Source organism: Stegostoma tigrinum, chromosome 20, assembly GCF_030684315.1.
Source record: "Stegostoma tigrinum isolate sSteTig4 chromosome 20, sSteTig4.hap1, whole genome shotgun sequence".
Classification (NCBI taxonomy): Eukaryota; Metazoa; Chordata; class Chondrichthyes; order Orectolobiformes; family Stegostomatidae; genus Stegostoma; species Stegostoma tigrinum.
In genome coordinates, this window is record NC_081373.1 from 50,022,902 (window position 1) to 50,042,532 (window position 19,631).

At 40.7% G+C, this 19,631-nt stretch overlaps 1 protein-coding gene across 2 annotated transcripts; it reads right to left on the reverse strand.

Annotated features, from left to right (window-relative positions):
* Positions 1 to 6,398: 6,398 nt before the first annotated feature.
* cisd1 (CDGSH iron sulfur domain 1) lies at positions 6,399 to 18,631 on the reverse strand. 2 transcript variants are annotated; one of them, XM_059653151.1, is made up of 4 exons: positions 18,425 to 18,631; positions 12,881 to 13,083; positions 8,381 to 8,471; positions 6,399 to 7,803 (listed from the first exon to the last, which is right to left on the reverse strand). In XM_059653151.1, exons 1-3 carry the CDS (start codon positions 18,447 to 18,449, stop codon positions 8,382 to 8,384), a joined length of 318 nt encoding a protein of 105 aa, XP_059509134.1. In that variant the 5' UTR covers positions 18,450 to 18,631; the 3' UTR covers positions 6,399 to 7,803; position 8,381. The 2 variants fall into 2 exon arrangements, with proteins under 2 accessions (XP_059509134.1, XP_048407260.1); XM_048551303.2 differs by lacking the exon at positions 6,399 to 7,803 and having other exon boundaries at positions 8,013 to 8,471; positions 18,425 to 18,629.
* Positions 18,632 to 19,631: the final 1,000 nt, after the last annotated feature.

The following is a 19,631-nucleotide window of genomic DNA, read 5'->3' on the forward strand; positions in this document are numbered from 1 at the left end:
TGCATTAGTATGGCCTGTGTTTGTTAACACTGGGATCTGCAGAGAAGATAGTCCTCGCATGTGCATTGCCAGTGTCTCAATGTCACTGATAACACTGTCCTAGGCAGCTGCCCCTATGAAAGATGACTCAGAGAACAAAGACAGAAAGGAACACACCACACTGTCCTGCCTGCTGCCGCTGACCTTGCTTTCTGGACTGCTTGCATTTGCTCTGGCACCCCACTACTTGCCACGTGTAAATAAAGGGTGACTTGATGACAGGCTCCTGGCTTGTTGTGGAGTTGTTTCATATGTTTGGGGATTGATTTACAATCAGAAGGAGTTAGAGTTAGGCTGTGTCGTGACTACATACTCCTCAGCAGAGGCACACAGCACACATGCAAAATCGTACATGAGAACTGAATTGATTCCTCTTTTCAAAGCAGTCCAGGTATTTGATCCTATCTGCACCAGAACTGAACTTGACTTATGACAATTTTCTGCCATTGTGTGATGTTTTTACCATTCAGCCCCTGATCATAGGTTTTACAGCTCAACAGAGTGACCTTTGAAACAATTTCAAGTAGACCTCTACCAGAAAGTGTAAAAAGATGACATTACCTATTCCTCGGTTTGATGGGACACGAGTATTTGGTAAAGGTAACCAGGAATATATCTCTATCAGATGCCCTGTTAATTGGGATAGAGCAGCAGTCATGGCAAAACTGCACAAATGCAGATCTCTACACCAATGAAGCACTGAAATCAGCATGAACCAACAGCTAATTGATTGGGAGCACAGGACTCCACCAGAAACCTGTACCAGCTGCTGGATCGAGACACGTGCAGCACACTGTCTCAAAAATTGGTTGTGCAAGTTCAGATGGCTTTAGGCTGCCTTTTTATTCATTCGTTCACAGAATGAGGGCATTGCTATGGGGCATTTATTGCTCAACCCTAATTGATTAAGAGTCAATCTCATTCTGTGGGCCTGGAGTCAAATGTAGGCCAGACAAGGTGTCAGTTTTCTTCTCTGAAGGACATTAGTGGGCCAAGGTGGGTTTTTTTTCAACCATTGGCAATGGATTCATGGTCACTATTAACTCCAGATATTTTTCACTGAATTCAAATTCCACCATCTGCCATGGCAGGATTCAAACTGTGGTCCCAGAACATTACCTGGGTCTCTGGTTTAATGGTCCAGCAATAATACCACTAGGCCATTGCTTCCCCATACATTGGGAACAGACACTGTTATATTCATATAAGAGCTTCTCAGTTTTAAGTCACCTGTGTGCTTCATTTAGTAACATTTGATACTTTTTCATCAACCTGTTCTGAAATGTTATGACAGACCTCTGCAGTGGGTGTGATATGAACCCAGGCCTCCTCGTTCAGATATAAGGACACTTTTGCTGCATCACCAGAGCCCTAAATCTCTCAACTTTAATCAGCCAAACCAGTTATGTCTGGTTGGTGTCTGACTAATTCCTTAGGAACACAAATCACATCAGTCACTGTCATTGAGGGTAATTTCATATGGTAATCTGTTCCAGACACATGCTGCACTCCTCTCCAACAGCACAGCTCAGTCAGGACCATCCCCTCCAGTTGGTATGCTCATTCAAATATGTACTTCATCGCAATAACTACCTTAAACACTGCATCACACACGTTGCCTCATGCGTCCTGGCACTCTAGACCCTTAGAGTGGAGTACAGTAATTTGCTAAGTGTGCGATTTAGGTAAGTGGAAGAGGAAGTCTTTCCTTTTCTCTGCTGTCTTGTCTTTCCTAACTACTGTTGCAGGGGTAGAAGCAAAGCAAAGACCCAAGAACTGGGAGACGACTAAGGGGTTAACTAAGTAGTAGCAGGGATAAGTAAAGATCAGAAAATAATAGGAGCCCCACAATTAAGGTGAAGGGAGTGTTAAGATTTAGAGTAATTAGAAAAATTATGAAGTTCAAGTTTTAATCTTGGCAGGTCAGGTCAACCAAGTAGAATGTGTAAGCAATCATAGATGGGAAGTGCTGGACCCTACTACATCCTAGATGAGCATGACAGCAGGAAGTGCTTACAGCTGCAGAAACTTGAGTTCACATGTTTGGAGTTTGTGCAGCAGCTGTAGACATGGTGGCACATTCACGAGACTGATAGTTACAAGGATAGCACGTTTGGAGAGGTATCCAGTGCAGTGAAGGAAAGAAGGGAATGTGTGACCACCAGGTTATCCAAAAAAATCAGGCAGGTAGTGCAAGAGTCCCCCGGGTTCCTGCTCATAACTCAACATTGCACTTGGGAAGTTGAAGGTTGTACAGGTGCCTCAATGGAGTACGGACAGAGCCAGGTGTCTAACACCACAAGCATCCCAACTGTACATGATGGAAAGAAGAAGAAAGCAGGAGCGATGATTGAGTTTTCATTACTTAGGGGAACTGACAGGTATTTCTGCAGCTGCAGACATGACTTAAGGATGGTATACCACCTCACTACGTCAGGGTTGTCACTAAGCGGCTGGAGGGCAGCCTTAAAGATGAACGTGATGAAGCAAAAGCAAAGCTTTATAATCGGTCCCAACAACTTAAAAGAGATTGAAAGAGGAGGTTTTGCATCAGGAATTTAGGTGCCAGGCAATAAGTTAAAGAGTAGGACTTCAAAGGTTGTAATCTTAGGATTACTCCCGGTGGTATGCATTAGCAAGTGCAGAAATAGGAGAATATGACAGATGAGTGCATTGTTCAAGTGTTGGTGCAGGAGGGAGGGTTTTAGATTCTTGGATCACTCAGACGATGGACGACACGGTGGCTCAGTGGCTAGGATTGCTTCCTCAGAGCACCAGGGACCTGGGTTTGATTCGACCCTCAGGCGACTGTCTGTGTGGAGTTTGCACGTTTTCTCCAGTGTCAGCATGGGTTTCTTCCCACTGTCCAATGATGTGCAGGCTAGGTGGATTGGCCATGCTAAAATTGTCCGTTGTGTTCAGGCATGTGTAGATTAGGTGGGTTATAGAGGGATGGGTCTGGGTGGGATGCTCTGAGGGTCAGTATGGACTTGTTGGGCTGAAGGGCCTGTTTCCACACTGTAGGGATTCTATGATTTCTGTGGAAGCTAGGTCCTGTGCAAGTGAGACATCTGCATCTGAACCAGAATGGGACTAACTCCTTGCAAGTGGTAACAAGGACACAATCAAACTGCTGGGAGTGTATTATAGACTCACAAATCGTCATTGAACAACAGAGATGCCAACATGTATACAATTCAGGGAGGTAAGCAAAAGCAATAAGGTAATTATATTAGGAGATTTCAACTTTCCCAACATTAATTGTGACATCATTTAAATGACTTAAAGGGGTCAGATTTCTTGAAATGTATCAAGACAGCGTAAGTCCAACAAGGGACTGTCCAGTGCAGGACCTAATTCTGGGGCACAAAGCCAGATTGGCAGTGGGAGGTCATTTTGCTGAAGATTACAACACCATGCATTGTGAGTTTGTTAATGAAAAGGGAAAAGACGGTCTCCATAAAAGGGTTTGGATTGGGGGAAGGCAGATTGTGTTAAAATAGGCAAGATCTGGTCAATGCAGACTGGGAACAGCTACTTGTGAGTAAATCTACAGCAGAACAAAGGTGGGGATAGTGTTCAAAATGGAATTGGTAGAGTTCAGGCCCAATATGTTCCCTTTAGGGTAGAATGTAGGTGCAACAAGTCCAGAGAACTCTGGCTGTCTATCAGTATTTAACAGGTGCAAAAGGGAGCAAATCAGAGGCCCCAGTGAGTTCTGCACAGACAGAAACGTGTGGTAAAGTTTTATGTCATCACACCATGACAAATATATTAATAACAGAAGTTATAATTGTAATTTTAAAGACTTAAGACAAAGTTCATTACATTTCATTAACTGCCCCTGGATTGGGAAGACCAATTAAGGGACAATTGAATACCCTGAAGATGCAGTCAGTACGAGACTGCCTGCAAGGGATAAGTGCAGGGGAACTTAAAACAATTAGAACAGCAAATGCAGGATATGAGATAACACAGGTGCATACCATTAGAGAGATTCCTAAAATGTTCCATAAATATAAAGGGGAAATGAATATCCACGAAGAGAGTAGGGAATAAGGGAGCAATCTGTACGTACAGTATACAAAGAACATTTGTCTTCACTTTGGAGAAGTTTGTAGGTACATAATTTGGAAAGACAGACTGAGATCCTTAAACAGTTTCATACAGGGAGTGAGAAGATATTGGAGGTTTTTGCGGTCTTAAAAGTGAACAAACCCCCAGATCAGGATGATTTATATGTGGGAGATGAGGGAGGAAATTACAGGGACTCTGAGCCAAATTTTTAATACCCCTTTGACCACAAGGGAGGTGACAGAGGACTGGAGGCCAGCTAATGTGGTTCCAATTTTCAAAAATGATGATAGAGATAAACCAGCATTACAGGCCAGTGAGTCTCACACCAGTGATAGGGAACCTATTGGAGAAAATTCTGAAAGGGAGAATTAATTTTCACTTGGAAAATTTTAACTCAGAAAAGTTTGAACAAGAGTAGTCAGCATGGCTTTGTCAGATGGACGTTATACCTAACAAATTTGCTTGAATTGAGGTGATCCAGTGTGTAGATGAGGGCTGTGCAGTTGACGTTAATACAGATTTCAGCAAAGACTTTAACAAGGTCCCACATGGGAGATTGATAATGAAGATAAAAGCACATGAGATCTGGCATAATTTGGCAAGTTGCATCCAAAATTGGCTTAGTGGTAGGAGCCTGTTTGTCTGACTGGAGGCCAGTGTCCAGTCACATACTGCAAGGATCAGTGGTGGATACCTTACTGTTGTTGATGTATATAAACAATACAGATGAGAATGTGGGGGGGGATGATAAGTTAAGGAAATTGGATGGATCAACACCATGTTCCTTGACAAACATCTGTGTCTCAGGCTTTCTGCTTCATAAAGCTCAGCACAAGCTGGAAGAACAAAATCTCATCTTCCTGGGCTTGATATTGGTTCAATATTAGGACTTGAGCACCTTCTCCCATGTACTTACTCCAACTCCCACACATCAGGCCTTGTCATCACATGGGTTACTGCCACACAAAAACCATAGCCAGCTACTAATGGTCCATGTTAACAGATATTGTGCACCAAAGGCTGGCCTTCACTGATTCTTGTCTGCTCAGCTGTTGTCTCTCTAAATTTCACCCCCACTAACCGTTTACTCCTCCCCAGCTTCAGCATTTGTACCAACTTTTACCTTGTTACAATGAGCTCTGATGAAGAGTCACTGAACCCAAAATGTTAACTCTGCTTTCTGCCGACATATGATGCCAGACCTGCCAAGCTTTCCCAGCAACTTCTGTTTTTTGTTTCTGATTTCCATCCACAGTTCTTGGTGTAAATGATCTGTTACCTTATTTTGGTGATATGGTTGAATGATGAACTTTACCCAGCACTACATCTCTTCTTTAGATCTTTATATAAGATCTAAGCAGGCAATCAAGACAATTCACAATCTAACCGAAAGGCAAGAGTGCTGCTTCCAGGTCCAGCATATAGCTCACACGGATATTCTTTTGAAAACAGTGCTGACAAAGGGTTAATTTTACAATCCCAGCTGTGACTGAATTTGTCCTATGTCTGACCTATGTTCTATTTCAGTCTGGTTCTCCAACAGGTGTACAATTGTTGATTACCTGAAAGTAAAAAATAAGGACTCTGTCATTAATTGGACGTATTTGCCAGTGATATCGAAGAAAGAACATATAGTAGCTGTCAAGATTTCAATCTGGGCCACATCAAGACTTATGGACTCCTGTATGACACACTTGACCAAGTCATTTGTAAGAAAGGTGAATTTGGCTAGACTATGATGTATCTTCCATTATAAATATCGCTCTACAATATTGTAATTTAATGTATGGTGAGGCTAGCAAGTTAAACGGGCAATTTCAATAAATGGACTGTAAACAATGATGAATTTTGATAAGTTATGAAAATAGTTATTTTGGTGCTTGACAAAGAAGCACTTTCTTAACTGCAAGTATATCCAAGTTAATTCTGTACCCCATTAAAATTCCACCTACTCATCTTATATTACCATGTTCTTCATTCCAGGAGTAGCAGGAATTGTGCATCCACTGTCAAGACATCAGTATTTTATTTTACTGAAATAGATATTTTGGACACAAATTATTCTGCAAAGTAGCACAAACAGACTGATAGCAAGTCACCTATCTAATGCTATATTAGGCAGAAGCTACACCATTGACTCCATACTACACATTACAATGTTCTCTCAAGATAACAAAGTGTGGAGCTGGATGAACACAGCAGGCCAAGCAGCATCTTGTGCTCCCGAGATGCTGCTTGGCCTGCTGTGTTCATCCAGCTCCACACTTTGTTATCTTGGATTCTCCAGCATCTGCAGTTCCCATTATCTCTGATAACCTAAACCCATATTACCAGGCTCTTCAATTTGAGTTTCAGTTGAATTTTTTAAAAAAAGTGATAACAGAGCATCTCACTTCATTTCTCTGGATTGTAAAACCACTAGACTACCCAGTTGCCCTCAAAAGGAATTTGACTTTCTTTGCCATGGAAGTTTACATTGACAGTAGTTACAAATCTAAACTGAGAAATAAATAAAGCAAAGAAAAATCAGTGCTCACACAGTATGAGCAAAGTTGTTTGAGACTAGTGTATGGATTTGTGTCCTAAAACAGTGATGAGCAGAACGATCAAGATAGTTAATGATGCAGGGAAATTAAAAGCATGAGTATTGATAAGGATACATGAATGAGGAGACTGTTCAGCCCTTTGAGACTGCTCTGCCATTCAATGAGATTATCCCATAGAGCCTCAGCTCCATATTCTCACTTATTCCCAATTACCTTTAACTTCCCCATTAATCAAAAACCTATTCACTTTTGCCTTAAAAACATTCAATGACTCTGAAACTCTCTTCCTCCAGAGTGCAGTGAAGACAGAGATTCATAACAGAAAAAGATTTTCTTCATTCCAGTCTTAAATAGAAGACTGCATTTTTGTAAACTGTGCTCATTCAGACTACCATTCTTTCAAACATGGAAATACATACTTCTTTAGTGAATGAAAAGATCTTCAAGAGCAAAGTAATCAGAGTTACGACTTCCCTCTGCCATAAGGCCAGTTTATAATCTTCCAAACTGGAAGTTGACTGAGAATTGACTTCTTACCTAAAAGTATTTACATGGTACAAAAAAAACTTTCTACATTTATCCAGTTGCTACATTTATGAGCACATACAAAAACACTGTTTTACAAATTACCAAGCATACTTGTTTCAAATTGCCCTGCTATTTCCCATTTCCAGATAAGCAAGTACTCAAGTACATTCTAAAACACGCATGTTTTACTGGTTCAAGTAAATAAAGAATTGTAGCTGTATAAATTACTTGCATTCAAATACACTGGAGGAAAAAAGTGATCAAACTGATTCATGGCTTAAAGTAATTAAGCAAAGAGCAACAAGAGTATTTGCTCTGAAGAAAATGCACAAAGGAAATGTTGTTAAATGGTTTGAATTCTGAAAGATGATTTCAAAACTGTTCATCTCTCCATCCTAAAGACAGGGCTTATTTTGAAGAAGGGTATTGGATGGGTTTTATTTATATACTTTTAAAAAAGGATGGTGTTGAATACGTGCAATGGGTCGACTGGAGAAGCAGATAGCGTGAAAGAGTTTAAATCGTAACTAGTCTGTGGTTTGAGACATTGGGCACATTTGAGTTATTCGGTCTTAGAGCAGCAGTTATTTTTCCATGGTCATCGAAATCCAAGCTGAAAGAAAGCAGATTATTTTAGACTGGTGCAGAACATCTTTGTGTAAACCTATATTTGGCCCAAAGCAAAGATCATTAAAACACATTTTGTATTCAAAATTACTTCACTGATGGTAAAGTGGCTTGAGGGACCCAGCAGTCGTAAAAGGTACTATATATAAAGTCTTTTATTTCCTCACAGCATGAGCTAAAATAGAGGAGCACAGATTTCAAACTCAATTGTTTATTGATTTGACTTGGTAAAATGATCAAAATAATAGTCATCTACAATTTAGAAAAATTCTTTTCACATTGCACTACTACAATATTTTACTCCACACACACACACACACACACACACACACACACACACACACACAGAGAAAATACTACCAGAGACATTTTCTAAGAGCATCTTAAATGATATCAAGGCCAAGATTAGTGTTTTCACAGTCATACAGAACGGACCTTGATAAAAATTAAGGTCTGAACAACATAGCTTACATCTATTTTGTTTTACACCTTGCATGGCGTGCAATTATTTGTACATTAATACAGAACAAGTTCTGACAGTTTCTTAATTAAAATATCCTTACATCAGACTTCTCTTTTTTTGATTATCAATGGCCCTACATTGTCTCCAGTTTCTTCATTGTGTTTGGTGTGAGAACCATCACACATTGGGAACTGAAAAACAAAAGAGAAAAAGTTAGCTTTCCAGTTGAAGCACACAATTTTGGTTTTGGGTTTAATGCACAAGTGTAATAAAATTCTTCACTTTAATTATGGAGAGGGATGATGAGAGTTGTACAGTTGAAGTTGTGTTGTAACAAACTTTAAGGAAATATTCAATAAAGTCCCACTAAATAGGCTTGAGAGGAAAATTGAAAGTGGTAGGATTTAAAGGAGCAGTAAGGAAACAGCTAACGGGACAAAGCACAGGAAATGTACTGAGCAGATATTTGTTCAAACTGGAGAGTCTGTATCGATATCCTCCAGTGGTCAGCAAAATGCTGAAATGATTGAATTCAGATAGTTTTAACTTTTAATGGAATTTTTCCATCATTTTTTCTTATTTTGTATCTGCCTTAACTTTCCAAATGGTAGAAAACTTGCAAGGGTAACCTTTGGAGGACAGAACAGGAGCAGACACATACAGAGAACATTGTCAGACCAGTGAAACCGAGCTGCATGGAGAGTAAAATTTCATTTGTGTGAAGCAATGAATTTCAGAGGAGGAATCAGTAGAGGCATAAATGAAATGGTAAAATTTTAAAGGGAATACGCAGAGACCCTAACTGTGACTGATTAATAACTTGTCTGCATACAGCTACTTATATCAATATGTCCGTTGATGCTGTTCAGAGCCATAATCAAACACTAAGTGATGCTGTACAAATGAAGAAAATATCAAGGGGTAACTAAAAGCCCGATCAAAAGGGAGTGAATGTTAAAAGAGGAGACGATGTTTTTGGATGGAATTCCAAAGTATGGGGCTGGCTGGTTGGAGGTACGAACCAGAGTGAAGGCACAGTGATGAACATGAGGCCAAAGATGAGGTAATGTGCAGTTCAGGCTATTGAAGGAATGGGTAAGATTAGAGATGGGGAGGTGGGTGACCATTAAAGAATTTAAGAGATTGAATGTTTAAACTGCTGTGGATGAACAGCCAACATGAATCAGGTTACACTGATGACTGGTGGGCAGTAGCTGGAAAGAGGTAGAGTAAGAATAGATCGGTTTATGTGCATGGAGGCTGACCAGGACAGCAATGGAGATGCCAAATCTGGATGTAACAACGATATGGAGAAGAATTTCAGACGAAGTGGGGCAGAGATGTCGGATATCACGGAGGCTGAAGCAGTATGTCTTTGAAATCAAGAGACTGGGAATTGAAAGGTCAGCTTCCAAATAATCTGATTCAATTCGAGACAGTATCCTTGGAAAAGAGTTAGACAACAGTGAGACTATGAAGTTTTGAACAGGAAAACAAGGCAATGGAATATATTTTCCAAATATTGAACAGGAGAAAAAAAAAGTGTGCATCACCCAACATAATGTGAGAAGACAGTAGGGACAATGGAGAGATGGTGCAAAAAGAAGGATGGATGCCAGTAGCATGCATGTGGAACCTGATTCCACGACTTGCAATTGCATCACAAGGACAGTTGAGAAGTCATTGTTACACTGCACTGCATAGGATTGGATGGTCAAAATTGTCTCAAGTAATGTCCAGCTCAATGAGATGGACTGAGGCAAGACCAGGATGGTGTGGTTGACAATGTCAAAACCTTCTGAGAAGGTAAGAACAGCAATGTACCATGGTCAACCACTCAGTGTAATTTATGACTTGGGTTGTTCGGATGTTTTTTTTAAAATTGTCCAAACAGTACTTTTTTTTAAAATTTATTTCTTCAGGCTCAATTTTTGAAGCATTTGCACAGTTTTGGGGCCTACAATATATAGTGTCCGAGTCAGAAAGGATTGCCGTGCTCTATACAATTCATTATGACTTTTGATAGTAGTGGATTTAAAATCTACCCTCAGCAATATGTATCCATTGACAATGTTTGTTCCATGAAAACATTAGGACAAATGACAAAAAAAATCGTATTTTAATGGGCAAGTGCAATCGGCCAAATATAAATTAAAATATTAAAACAGTTCATACTGTAGTTCGTCATTATAATGTATAACAGCTTCAGGAGCCATGTTTCAGGGAAGCCATTAGAGGCAACATAAATCTTGTCCTCCCATACAAAGTGACCTGGACAACCTCCAGGTAATGGAAGTCATAGCTCCCAAGGCAAAAAAAATAGAATGATCCATGATATTGGTTCGGAAAGACCAAAAAACCAGGAGCAAGCAAACCGTGAAGAAATTAAGCAATTAAGCTTAATTGGGCAGTTTTGGGGCTGGTCAGTCTGGAACACTTCAATAGCAGTCAATTGCTTTACTACATCTTTAAAGGCCTGGGCTGAACATGCAAAATAAATAACTAAGCATGCATGGATTCATAAAAAAGTAAAATATTAAGAGCAAATACAAATTGCAGAGAGATAGGTGACTGATGGCAATGAGATAAATACATACTGTGACATGTTAACAGGATGCTAAGAATACACAATTTGGAAGAAAGACATAGCTACAGTTTAAATAACAAGAAAATCTTTCAAGACAATAGTGGTATTTTACAGAGAAAAGAATACAAAAATATAAAAAAATACACAAAGGGCTATAAAAAGGAACACCAGAAAGTAAATGCATGAACAATTATTTCCTCCAGATATGCACAATGGAACCCCAAAGCTATATGCCCCTTTCAAACAGGTATTCCAAAGGCAAAACTGATAACTCCAAAAGAAACAAAACATCAAGGTAATCTTGCTCGATAATTTAATCAGATGAAGACAAAAAGCAGAGAACAGACCTTGAGACACTGGCCAATTTTGGCAAAGTTAGTGACTAACAGGATGGTACCAGATCAGAAGTCAGTTTCAAAAGCCCAAGTAGTAATTTTTCCTCATTCTTTCTACAATACAGGTCAGTCTCTGGGGTTCTTCTGTGGACTGTCTCAGGTACTTTTAAGTGTCAAGTTATACCCTGACCAGAACTGGATACAGAACCAAGGTATGATTTGATTAGGACACTAAAGAGGTTCAGCATCGTTATCTTTAATGACTATTTAGTGATTGTTGTACATTTTTACTTCATGCCCATTGCAGTTTCTTGACATCATTCATGCTGATTGTGTACCATCCATTTTATTCCTTCCAATGCATAGTGCTTTCCTGCTGTCTGTAATATAATTCGTAATTTGCATCAACAGCTCAAGTTTAGGAGCTGGATGAAAAACAGCAAAATTTGCAAACAATGGTAAACTACTGTGGACAAGTTAATGTGGGGAGCCAAGTCAGTGACAAAATATATTAATAGAACAATATCTGTACGTAATTTCATTTGCGATTGTTCTGCACAGTTTCAAATTGAGAAGGTGCATCTGTTTCAGTGACAAATATTAAATTCCCATCTACATTGATTCTTATCTATATCCTTTATTCATTTCAGTTGCCTAGGTATCAGGCAGATAAACTCCAAACACATTGCCAGCAAGCACTCACTTACGAGGTTAGCGTTCAGCAGTGAACAGGAAGAAACTATGACAGATAAAAATGCAAAGCACAGAACTTTGGGGCCCTACTTCCTTCCCAGTATTTGTGATCTTGACCCTTTCTTCAGTCTGAATGATTTGGCTTACTTCCTTCAGTTTTCTAAGTCATGCCTGAAGCACATATGGCAGCCTGCAATTCAAATGGAGGACAGGCAGGAGGACTAATGGTTCTCCAGGGTTAACGGCTGGCTCCAAATCCATTGATGCTTGGTCCACTGACAAGTAAGGGTGTTTAACCGTTTTTTCAGCAGAAGGATTGTGGTGTTCAAAGGGTCAATGAGAAACCACCAGGATAGTACAGTACCTGCCAGTGCTGAATGAACGTTACTCCAGGACTGTAGTGGTTCAAGATAGCAACTTGCTCCCACCTTTGCACAGGCAACTAGGGATGGGTGATAAAAATGCTGCCTTGCCAGTGATGCCCAAATCCCATGAACAAATTTTTTTGAAAATTACCAATTCAACACTGCCTCCAAAATCAACACTAACCCAAATTAAATACTAGAATTTCTGGGGGGTTTTCCATTAGCTTTTATAAGTCATGACAATTTCTTCTGGAAATATTTAAAAACTAACTTTTTTGATTTTCCATTTTTGATGCAAAAGTTTGACATTTTCATACAAAAAAGGTTAAAAAATGAGTCAGAAAACAAAATAGACACAGACTGAATAGGAACACAGAAATGTAGATCCAGTATGCAGGAAATAGATCCCATATACTTCTCATTTTCATGAACAATCTTTCATTCGTTTGTCTGATTCATTGTTCCACTCACTCTTTTCCAGTCCATTCCACAGATTCATCACCACTGGCATAAAGTGGCATCACAAACTTTTGCCTCTCTCCTCTCGGTTTCAGAATGTGACCCTGTCATGTTTCAATTATCCCATGACATGTAATGGGTAATCAAATTAACATTCTTACCTGTTTAGATCTCCAGCATCTACAATACACTGCTTTATCTCCTAGGTCTTCAACATCAAATGCATGCACGACTTTAGGGGTATCCTTCTGGATGTCTAGATTAACCAATGATTTGCGGCACTTGTCTTTGGAATATAAAGATCTGTAGGCGAGGTAACCAACAGCAGCTGCTCCAAATGTCAGTGAAATTGCTGCAACCCATTCTGTTTAAGCCAACAGCACAGACAAAAACATTTGGATTAAATAAGCTACATGAAATCTCCTAAATTACACACAACAGCAATTATGTGGAAAGCTGTACAACTAGAGCAATGAATTAAGTAACCAAGAAATCATTGTGCTTAAATAGGAGTATAAAGCCCAAATTATGGTTGATGGTATGAATTAAACTAACATTTAATGTTAAGACAGGGCTCATAATGTGTATGTTGTGTTATAACAAACCTCAAAACTACTTGTTTGAGTGGAAAAAAGATACTATTTATGAAAACACACTTGTACAAGAGAAGCATCAAGATTCCAAATTTAATCAGTTTGTTAAGTAACTTTATTGGGCAATTAAAAGATAAACACTGGAATCCCCAAGTGAATGAACTGGAAACAACTTATACTCTCAATAAACACTTTCTTTTACAACAGACTTAAATAACAATACAATAGCAGTTATCAATACTACACAATGCTAGCTTCTATGAACCATTTTGAATAAAGCATTAAGGGCATCATAGAAATGGCACAACTTAAACTATCCCAACTCACTCTTCTGAACATCAAAAAGATACCGAAAATTATCACTGAATTTGTGATGCAATGCAGAAGAAATAGTACTGATCTCTACATTCTAATCCATAGAGGACAGTGTGGTACTTATGGCAAAACTGTCAGTGCTTCCCATTGATATTCCACAGTGTTGCACCAGTGAAAATGACCGCAGTTTAAGAGGCTTATTCATGCACAGAATAATCAAGGAATCCAAACATTTCTATCATTCTACACAAATTCATTGGGTGCACTGTTAAAGTCCATCCAGTGTGAAATGTCCAAGCAAATCTAAGCTTACAAACTTCATAATGACTATTAAACACCTTCACTGGCCCTGAAAAATTAATTTTATATTTATAAATAATGGATAAGTGAAGGATTGTCAGTGCTTTTAACTTTCTGGTTTGCTGTACATAAGAATGTGACTGGCTGCTTGTTTTGATCGTTGACATGGCTGCTTCTGCATGCTTGCGAATGCACTTGAATTTAAGGCCTTAAGACACAGGAGCAGATTTTGACCATTCATCCCATTGAGTTTGCTCTATCATTCCATCAAGGCTGACATGTTTCTCAGCCTCATTCTCCTCACATACCTTAACCCTTGTACTCATCAAGAAACTCCCTCTCTGTCTCAGTGCCTTGGCCTCCACAGCCCTCTGCACGAATGTGTTCCACAGAGTCACCCTCTGGCTAATGAACCTCATCTCAGTTCTAAAGGCTGAGACTGTGCCCTCAGGTCCTAGTGACTCCTACTAGTGGAAACATCTCCTCACCATGCTGTAAATTTCAATCAATCAGATTCCACCATCATCCTACAAAACTGAGTACAGACTGAGTCCTCAACTGTTCCTCTGCTGACAAGCCCTTCATCTTCAAGTTCATTTTTGAAAACATCCTCTGGACCCCCTCCAAGGGTAGCACATCCTGGAATCTAAAACTGCTCACAATATTCCAAATACAGTCTAACCAGAGCCTTATACAGCTTCAGCAGAACATCTCTGCTCTAGTCATCTAACCCTCTTAAAATGAATACCAACATTGTATTTGCCTTTCTAACTGCAATCTGAACATGCATGTTAACGTTAAAAGAAATAAGACTCCCAAATCCCTTTTTGCTTCAGATTTCCAAAGCTTTTCCTTGTTTAGAAAATAGACTATGCTTCTAATCTTTGGAACAAAGTACATAACCTCACAATTTCTCAGTATTCCATCTGCCACATCTTTGCCCACTCACCTAGCCTGTCTAAATCCTTCTGCAGCCTGCTTCCTCAACACTACCTGTCCCTCCAATTTTTGGTGTCATCTGCAAACTTAGCAACTCTGTTCCTTCATTCAGACCATTAACGTATAACGTGAATAGTTGTGGGCCCAACATGGACCCCTGTTGTACTCCGCTGGTCATCAATTGCAATCCTAGAAAAGATCCCTTTATCCCCACACTCTGCCTTCTGCCAATCTTCTTTCCATGCCAGTACCTTACCCCTAACACCATGGGCTCTTATTTAGCAGCCTCCCGTATGACAATCTGACAAACGCCTTCTGGAAATCCAAATAGATCATGACTACTGGCTCTCCTTTGTCTAACTTGCTTGTTACCTCCTCGAAGAATTCTAACAGACTTATCAGGCATGACCTCCCCTTGACAAAGCCATGCTGTCACCCTCTACTATTTTGTTACACACTTCCAAATATTTCAACTCCCAGAAAAGAGAAATGCATAGCACTGGGATTTGTGGGGGCAGCTTTCTTCAAGGCCAACACTCAGCACAAGATCCAGCTTACTCTACTAAAAAAAATCCATAAAGAAATCCTGCTGCAACTTCCTGATCTATTCACAGTCAACGAGAACTGCTATCAGTCTCAAACTACCCACAGTGTTTAACTAATAATTAATGGGGGAACACAGTTTGTGGTTCACATCAGACGGACGAAGAGTTAATATTTAAATAATCCAGTGGTGTCCAAAATTGATGGGGTCTGAGTAAGATTCTGCACAACTGAAGCATAACCTCCTCTCCTTTACATTTCAACCTTGAGATAAACTCCAAGTTCCATCAACATTTTTGGTTGCTTCTTCTAAACATTGATCAGAACAGCCAGAACTCCCCTGCTCTTCAAAGGTGCCTTGGCTCTTTTTATCTTAGTGTTCATCCCAAAGAACAGATGGTCCTACAAACTAATGCCATGTTCAAAAGATAGCACCTCCAATAGTACACTGTTTTCATATTCACTGAAGTGCTGAGCCCATGTATGTGGGCCTGAAGTCTCAATCTGTTGAATCAGAAACAAGAATGCTACACACAAACAAGATGTAATTCTTGTGTTAACTCAATTAATAATTAAACAGGTATATTTGCACTAGAGAGGGCACAAAAGAGATTTGTTAGTGCGTACCTGGGCTGGAGTGATTCAGCTATGAAGACACACTGCATAACAACACAACTGTTACCTATGAGCAGAGGAGGCTGGGTCAGAACCCAAAACGTTAACTTTAGTTCCTCTACACAGAAGCTGCCAGACCAGCTGAACCTTTCCTGCAATTTCTGTTTTTGTTACTGATTTACAGCATCCACAGTTCTTTCAGTTTTTATTAAGGCTGATGGGGTACTTGATTGAGGTGTACAAAGTTTAAAGTGCATAGATAGGGTAGAAGGGAGAACTGGGTCACCTTAAGAGTGTCCAGTGACCAGGGGGCACAAATTTAAGGTAAGAAGCACGACAATTAGAGGGAATATGAGGAAAAATCTTTCAGAGAGTTGAGCGTATCTGGAACTCACTGCCCAAAAGGGTGGTCAAGGAATCCTCAAGACATTTAACAACAATTTAGATGAAATGTTATGGCATACAAGGCAACAGGTCAAATGCTGGAAGACTGGATCAGACTGGATGGAAAACCGATAATTGGCACAAGCACAGTGGCCAAAGGGCCTCGTTCCCTGATGTAAAACTCTGACTATTTACTAACTGCAAATTCCTAAAACATTATCGATGGAAAAATGATAAGTTTTAGAATGCTAATCAACATTACCTAAATATATAATTTATTATCAAGCTGATTTGATGTACTGTACATGAATCTTACTGTGACAGAAAATGCTGATTGCAGCTACTTTGTATACATCATAGCTAAATGAAATCTACTGTTAAGTTTAAACACTTGTGAAGTTTAAGTGACAAAACCAGGAGAACTGCCAGCCTCATTTCCTATTAAAAATGCTGTCGACGGAAAATTTTTTTCTTCTTTATTTGTTTATGGGACATGGTTGTTGCTGGCTAGGCAACATTTATTGCCCAACCCTAATTGCCCAGAGGGCAGTTAAGAGTCAAGCACATTCCTGTGGGTCTGGAGTTACATGTAGGCCAGGCCAGCTTCCTTCCCTAAAGGACATTAGTGAATCAGGTGGGTTTTTCCAACAATCGACAATGGATTCACAGTCATCATTAGGCTCTTAATTCCAGATATTTATTGAATTCAAATTCCACCACCTGCTGTGGCAGGTTTCGAACCCAGGTCCCCAGAACATTGTCTGGATCTCTGGATTAACAGTCAGCGATAATACCACTAGGCCATCATCTCCCCTAGGTCACTGACTCTGGCAGATTCAAAGGTCATTCAGAAACCATTTGGAGTTTGGAAGCCTAGGCAAACAAAAATTTAAGAACAGTCATATCCAAAATCTGAGGCAAAGCCCAGGAAGGCAGATTGAACAGTCAATTATGACTGCAGCAAGTGGAAGACGTTTTTAAACACATGATGTTGTCTGTTGTCTTGCAGACTGATATTGTCAGAGACCAATTTGCAACCATATTGGCTACAGAGCATTACTGCAAGTGCATCACAGCCATTACATGGAATCATACAGCAAGGAAGCTGTTGAAAATCCAGCTGTATTTCAGCTACATACTGTTGACAAATTTAAACGCCTTACATAACAAAGCATAATTCATGTCACACTCCACATTAGTGCCAACTCATTTTTATTAATTCCAATGAGTAATCTGGAATAATTCCCCAGTGAGTTAAAAGGCTTCTGCAACCTGTGGTTAGTTAACTAACTGATTAGCAGGTTGACACAATTGCAAAATTGAGATACGTATTGTCGATACAATATGTTTAAGTCAACATTAGAAAAAATAGAGAACGTATGCTGATTAAACATCACGCCATAACCAGACCTTTTATTCTTACAATATATTTAATGCACTCATTAGTTACTGTGTTAGCTAATGCACTCCTTATCAACAAGGCCAGGAACATGAGACAGTAAACACATTTTAACAGATTCCTCAGGGCTAAAAGAAAACTTACGGACATGCAGCAAGGAGACAGCTGTTGATGAGGGAGCAATGTAATCCCGAAGGTGGTTAGGCAGGCTTCAATGTCAGCAGCAGACTAAACTGTTAATAAAATCAGTCAGAGCACAGTGGTGAGAATCTACTGACGAAGGAGCACTTGCTGTATCGTCAAGGTAGTCCCACTGTGTTTGAGACAGTGCTGGGGGATGGTGACCAGCTTTGTCGGGGGGGGTGGGGTGGGGGTGGAGAGGTGGCGGTGACCTTCCCCTCTTGACATGAGTGTAAAGGGCAAATCGCAGCATGCGCCCAGCCCCCAGCTTTCGCAGCACTTTACCAGCCCCACTGAGGGGTGCCGGGACTGTGTGTGTAGAGGGTGGGGGTGCTATGAAGCCGTGAGCTTCCCCTCCCTCCCCCGGGGTTCCACAGTACTCTACACCGAGGCCAGGTCCTCACCTACACAAATGGGCCTCCGGCTGCCCCAATTACCTTTTACATTCGGGTAGCTCCCCATCACTCCGGCTGGTCACGCTCCTCTCCCGGCCTCAGGGACAACGGAACCAGTATCGCCGTCCTACAATCACACCATCGAGGGCGTCCCGTTACAGAGGGCAAGGAACACGAGGGGAGGGAGGAATGGAAGGAACCGGCACGGGACGTCACGCCAGCGGTGCGCAGACTCCGGGACGGCACGCCAGCGGTGCGCAGACTCCCGGCCGGTACGGGACGTCGCGTGGGTAGTACGGAGTTTCCAAGCCGCCAATGATACCATGTTGTCACTACGCAGACTCTGAGCCGGCACCAACGACACGCCCGGCGAAATCATCCGGAACTGCGCAAACTCTGGGCCGGCATTGGATTGAGGTCTGAAGGAGGCGTGGTGTCTGGGTGACCTTGCGTTGTCGCAATCTGAAGTGCATTGGAGCAAACTACAGCTAGTTTCTCAATTATATCAAAAAACCAAATAGTTAAAGCATTAAAAGTGCAATAGATCATTATTTGAATAGAAATAGTGCGTAGAATTGCAGGGAGCATGGAATGAAGTGAGCTGCTCACTCAGACAGCTTGTGCAGGCACAATGAATTGAATGGTCACCTTCGGCTCTCTAACGATTCTCAGATCACATTATAAAGCAAGATGGAAAATGCAGAATACACCCAGTAGAATTGACAGGGCGAGAAACAAGCGTTAACGTTGCAAGTTGATGAGAAGGAGAAAAGTTTAAGATAAACCAAAATGAGAAGTAAATGCTATTTTGAGTAACTTTGCAAGGACTCATGCACGCATAAGGGATCCATTGAATTTAGTAATTGGCAGTCACACAATTGCCAGAGGAAGAAAAACATAAAAACTCTGTCCAGTTAAGGAATAAAAGTTGAAACAAATGTAATGCTGATAACATAGTGAAACATGAGTATTTAAAAAGCATAATAAAATGTGAGGCTGGATGGACACAGCAGGCCAAGCAGCATCTCAGGAGCACAAAAGCTGACGTTTCGGGCCTAGACCCTTCATCAGAGAGGGGGATGGGGGGAGGGAGCTGGAATAAATAGGGAGAGAGGGGGAGGCGGACCGAAGATGGAGAGTAAAGAAGATAGGTGGAGAGGGTGTAGGTGGGGAGGTAGGGAGGGGATAGGTCAGTCCAGGGAAGACGGACAGGTCAAGGAGGTGGGATGAGGTTAGTAGGTAGCTGGGG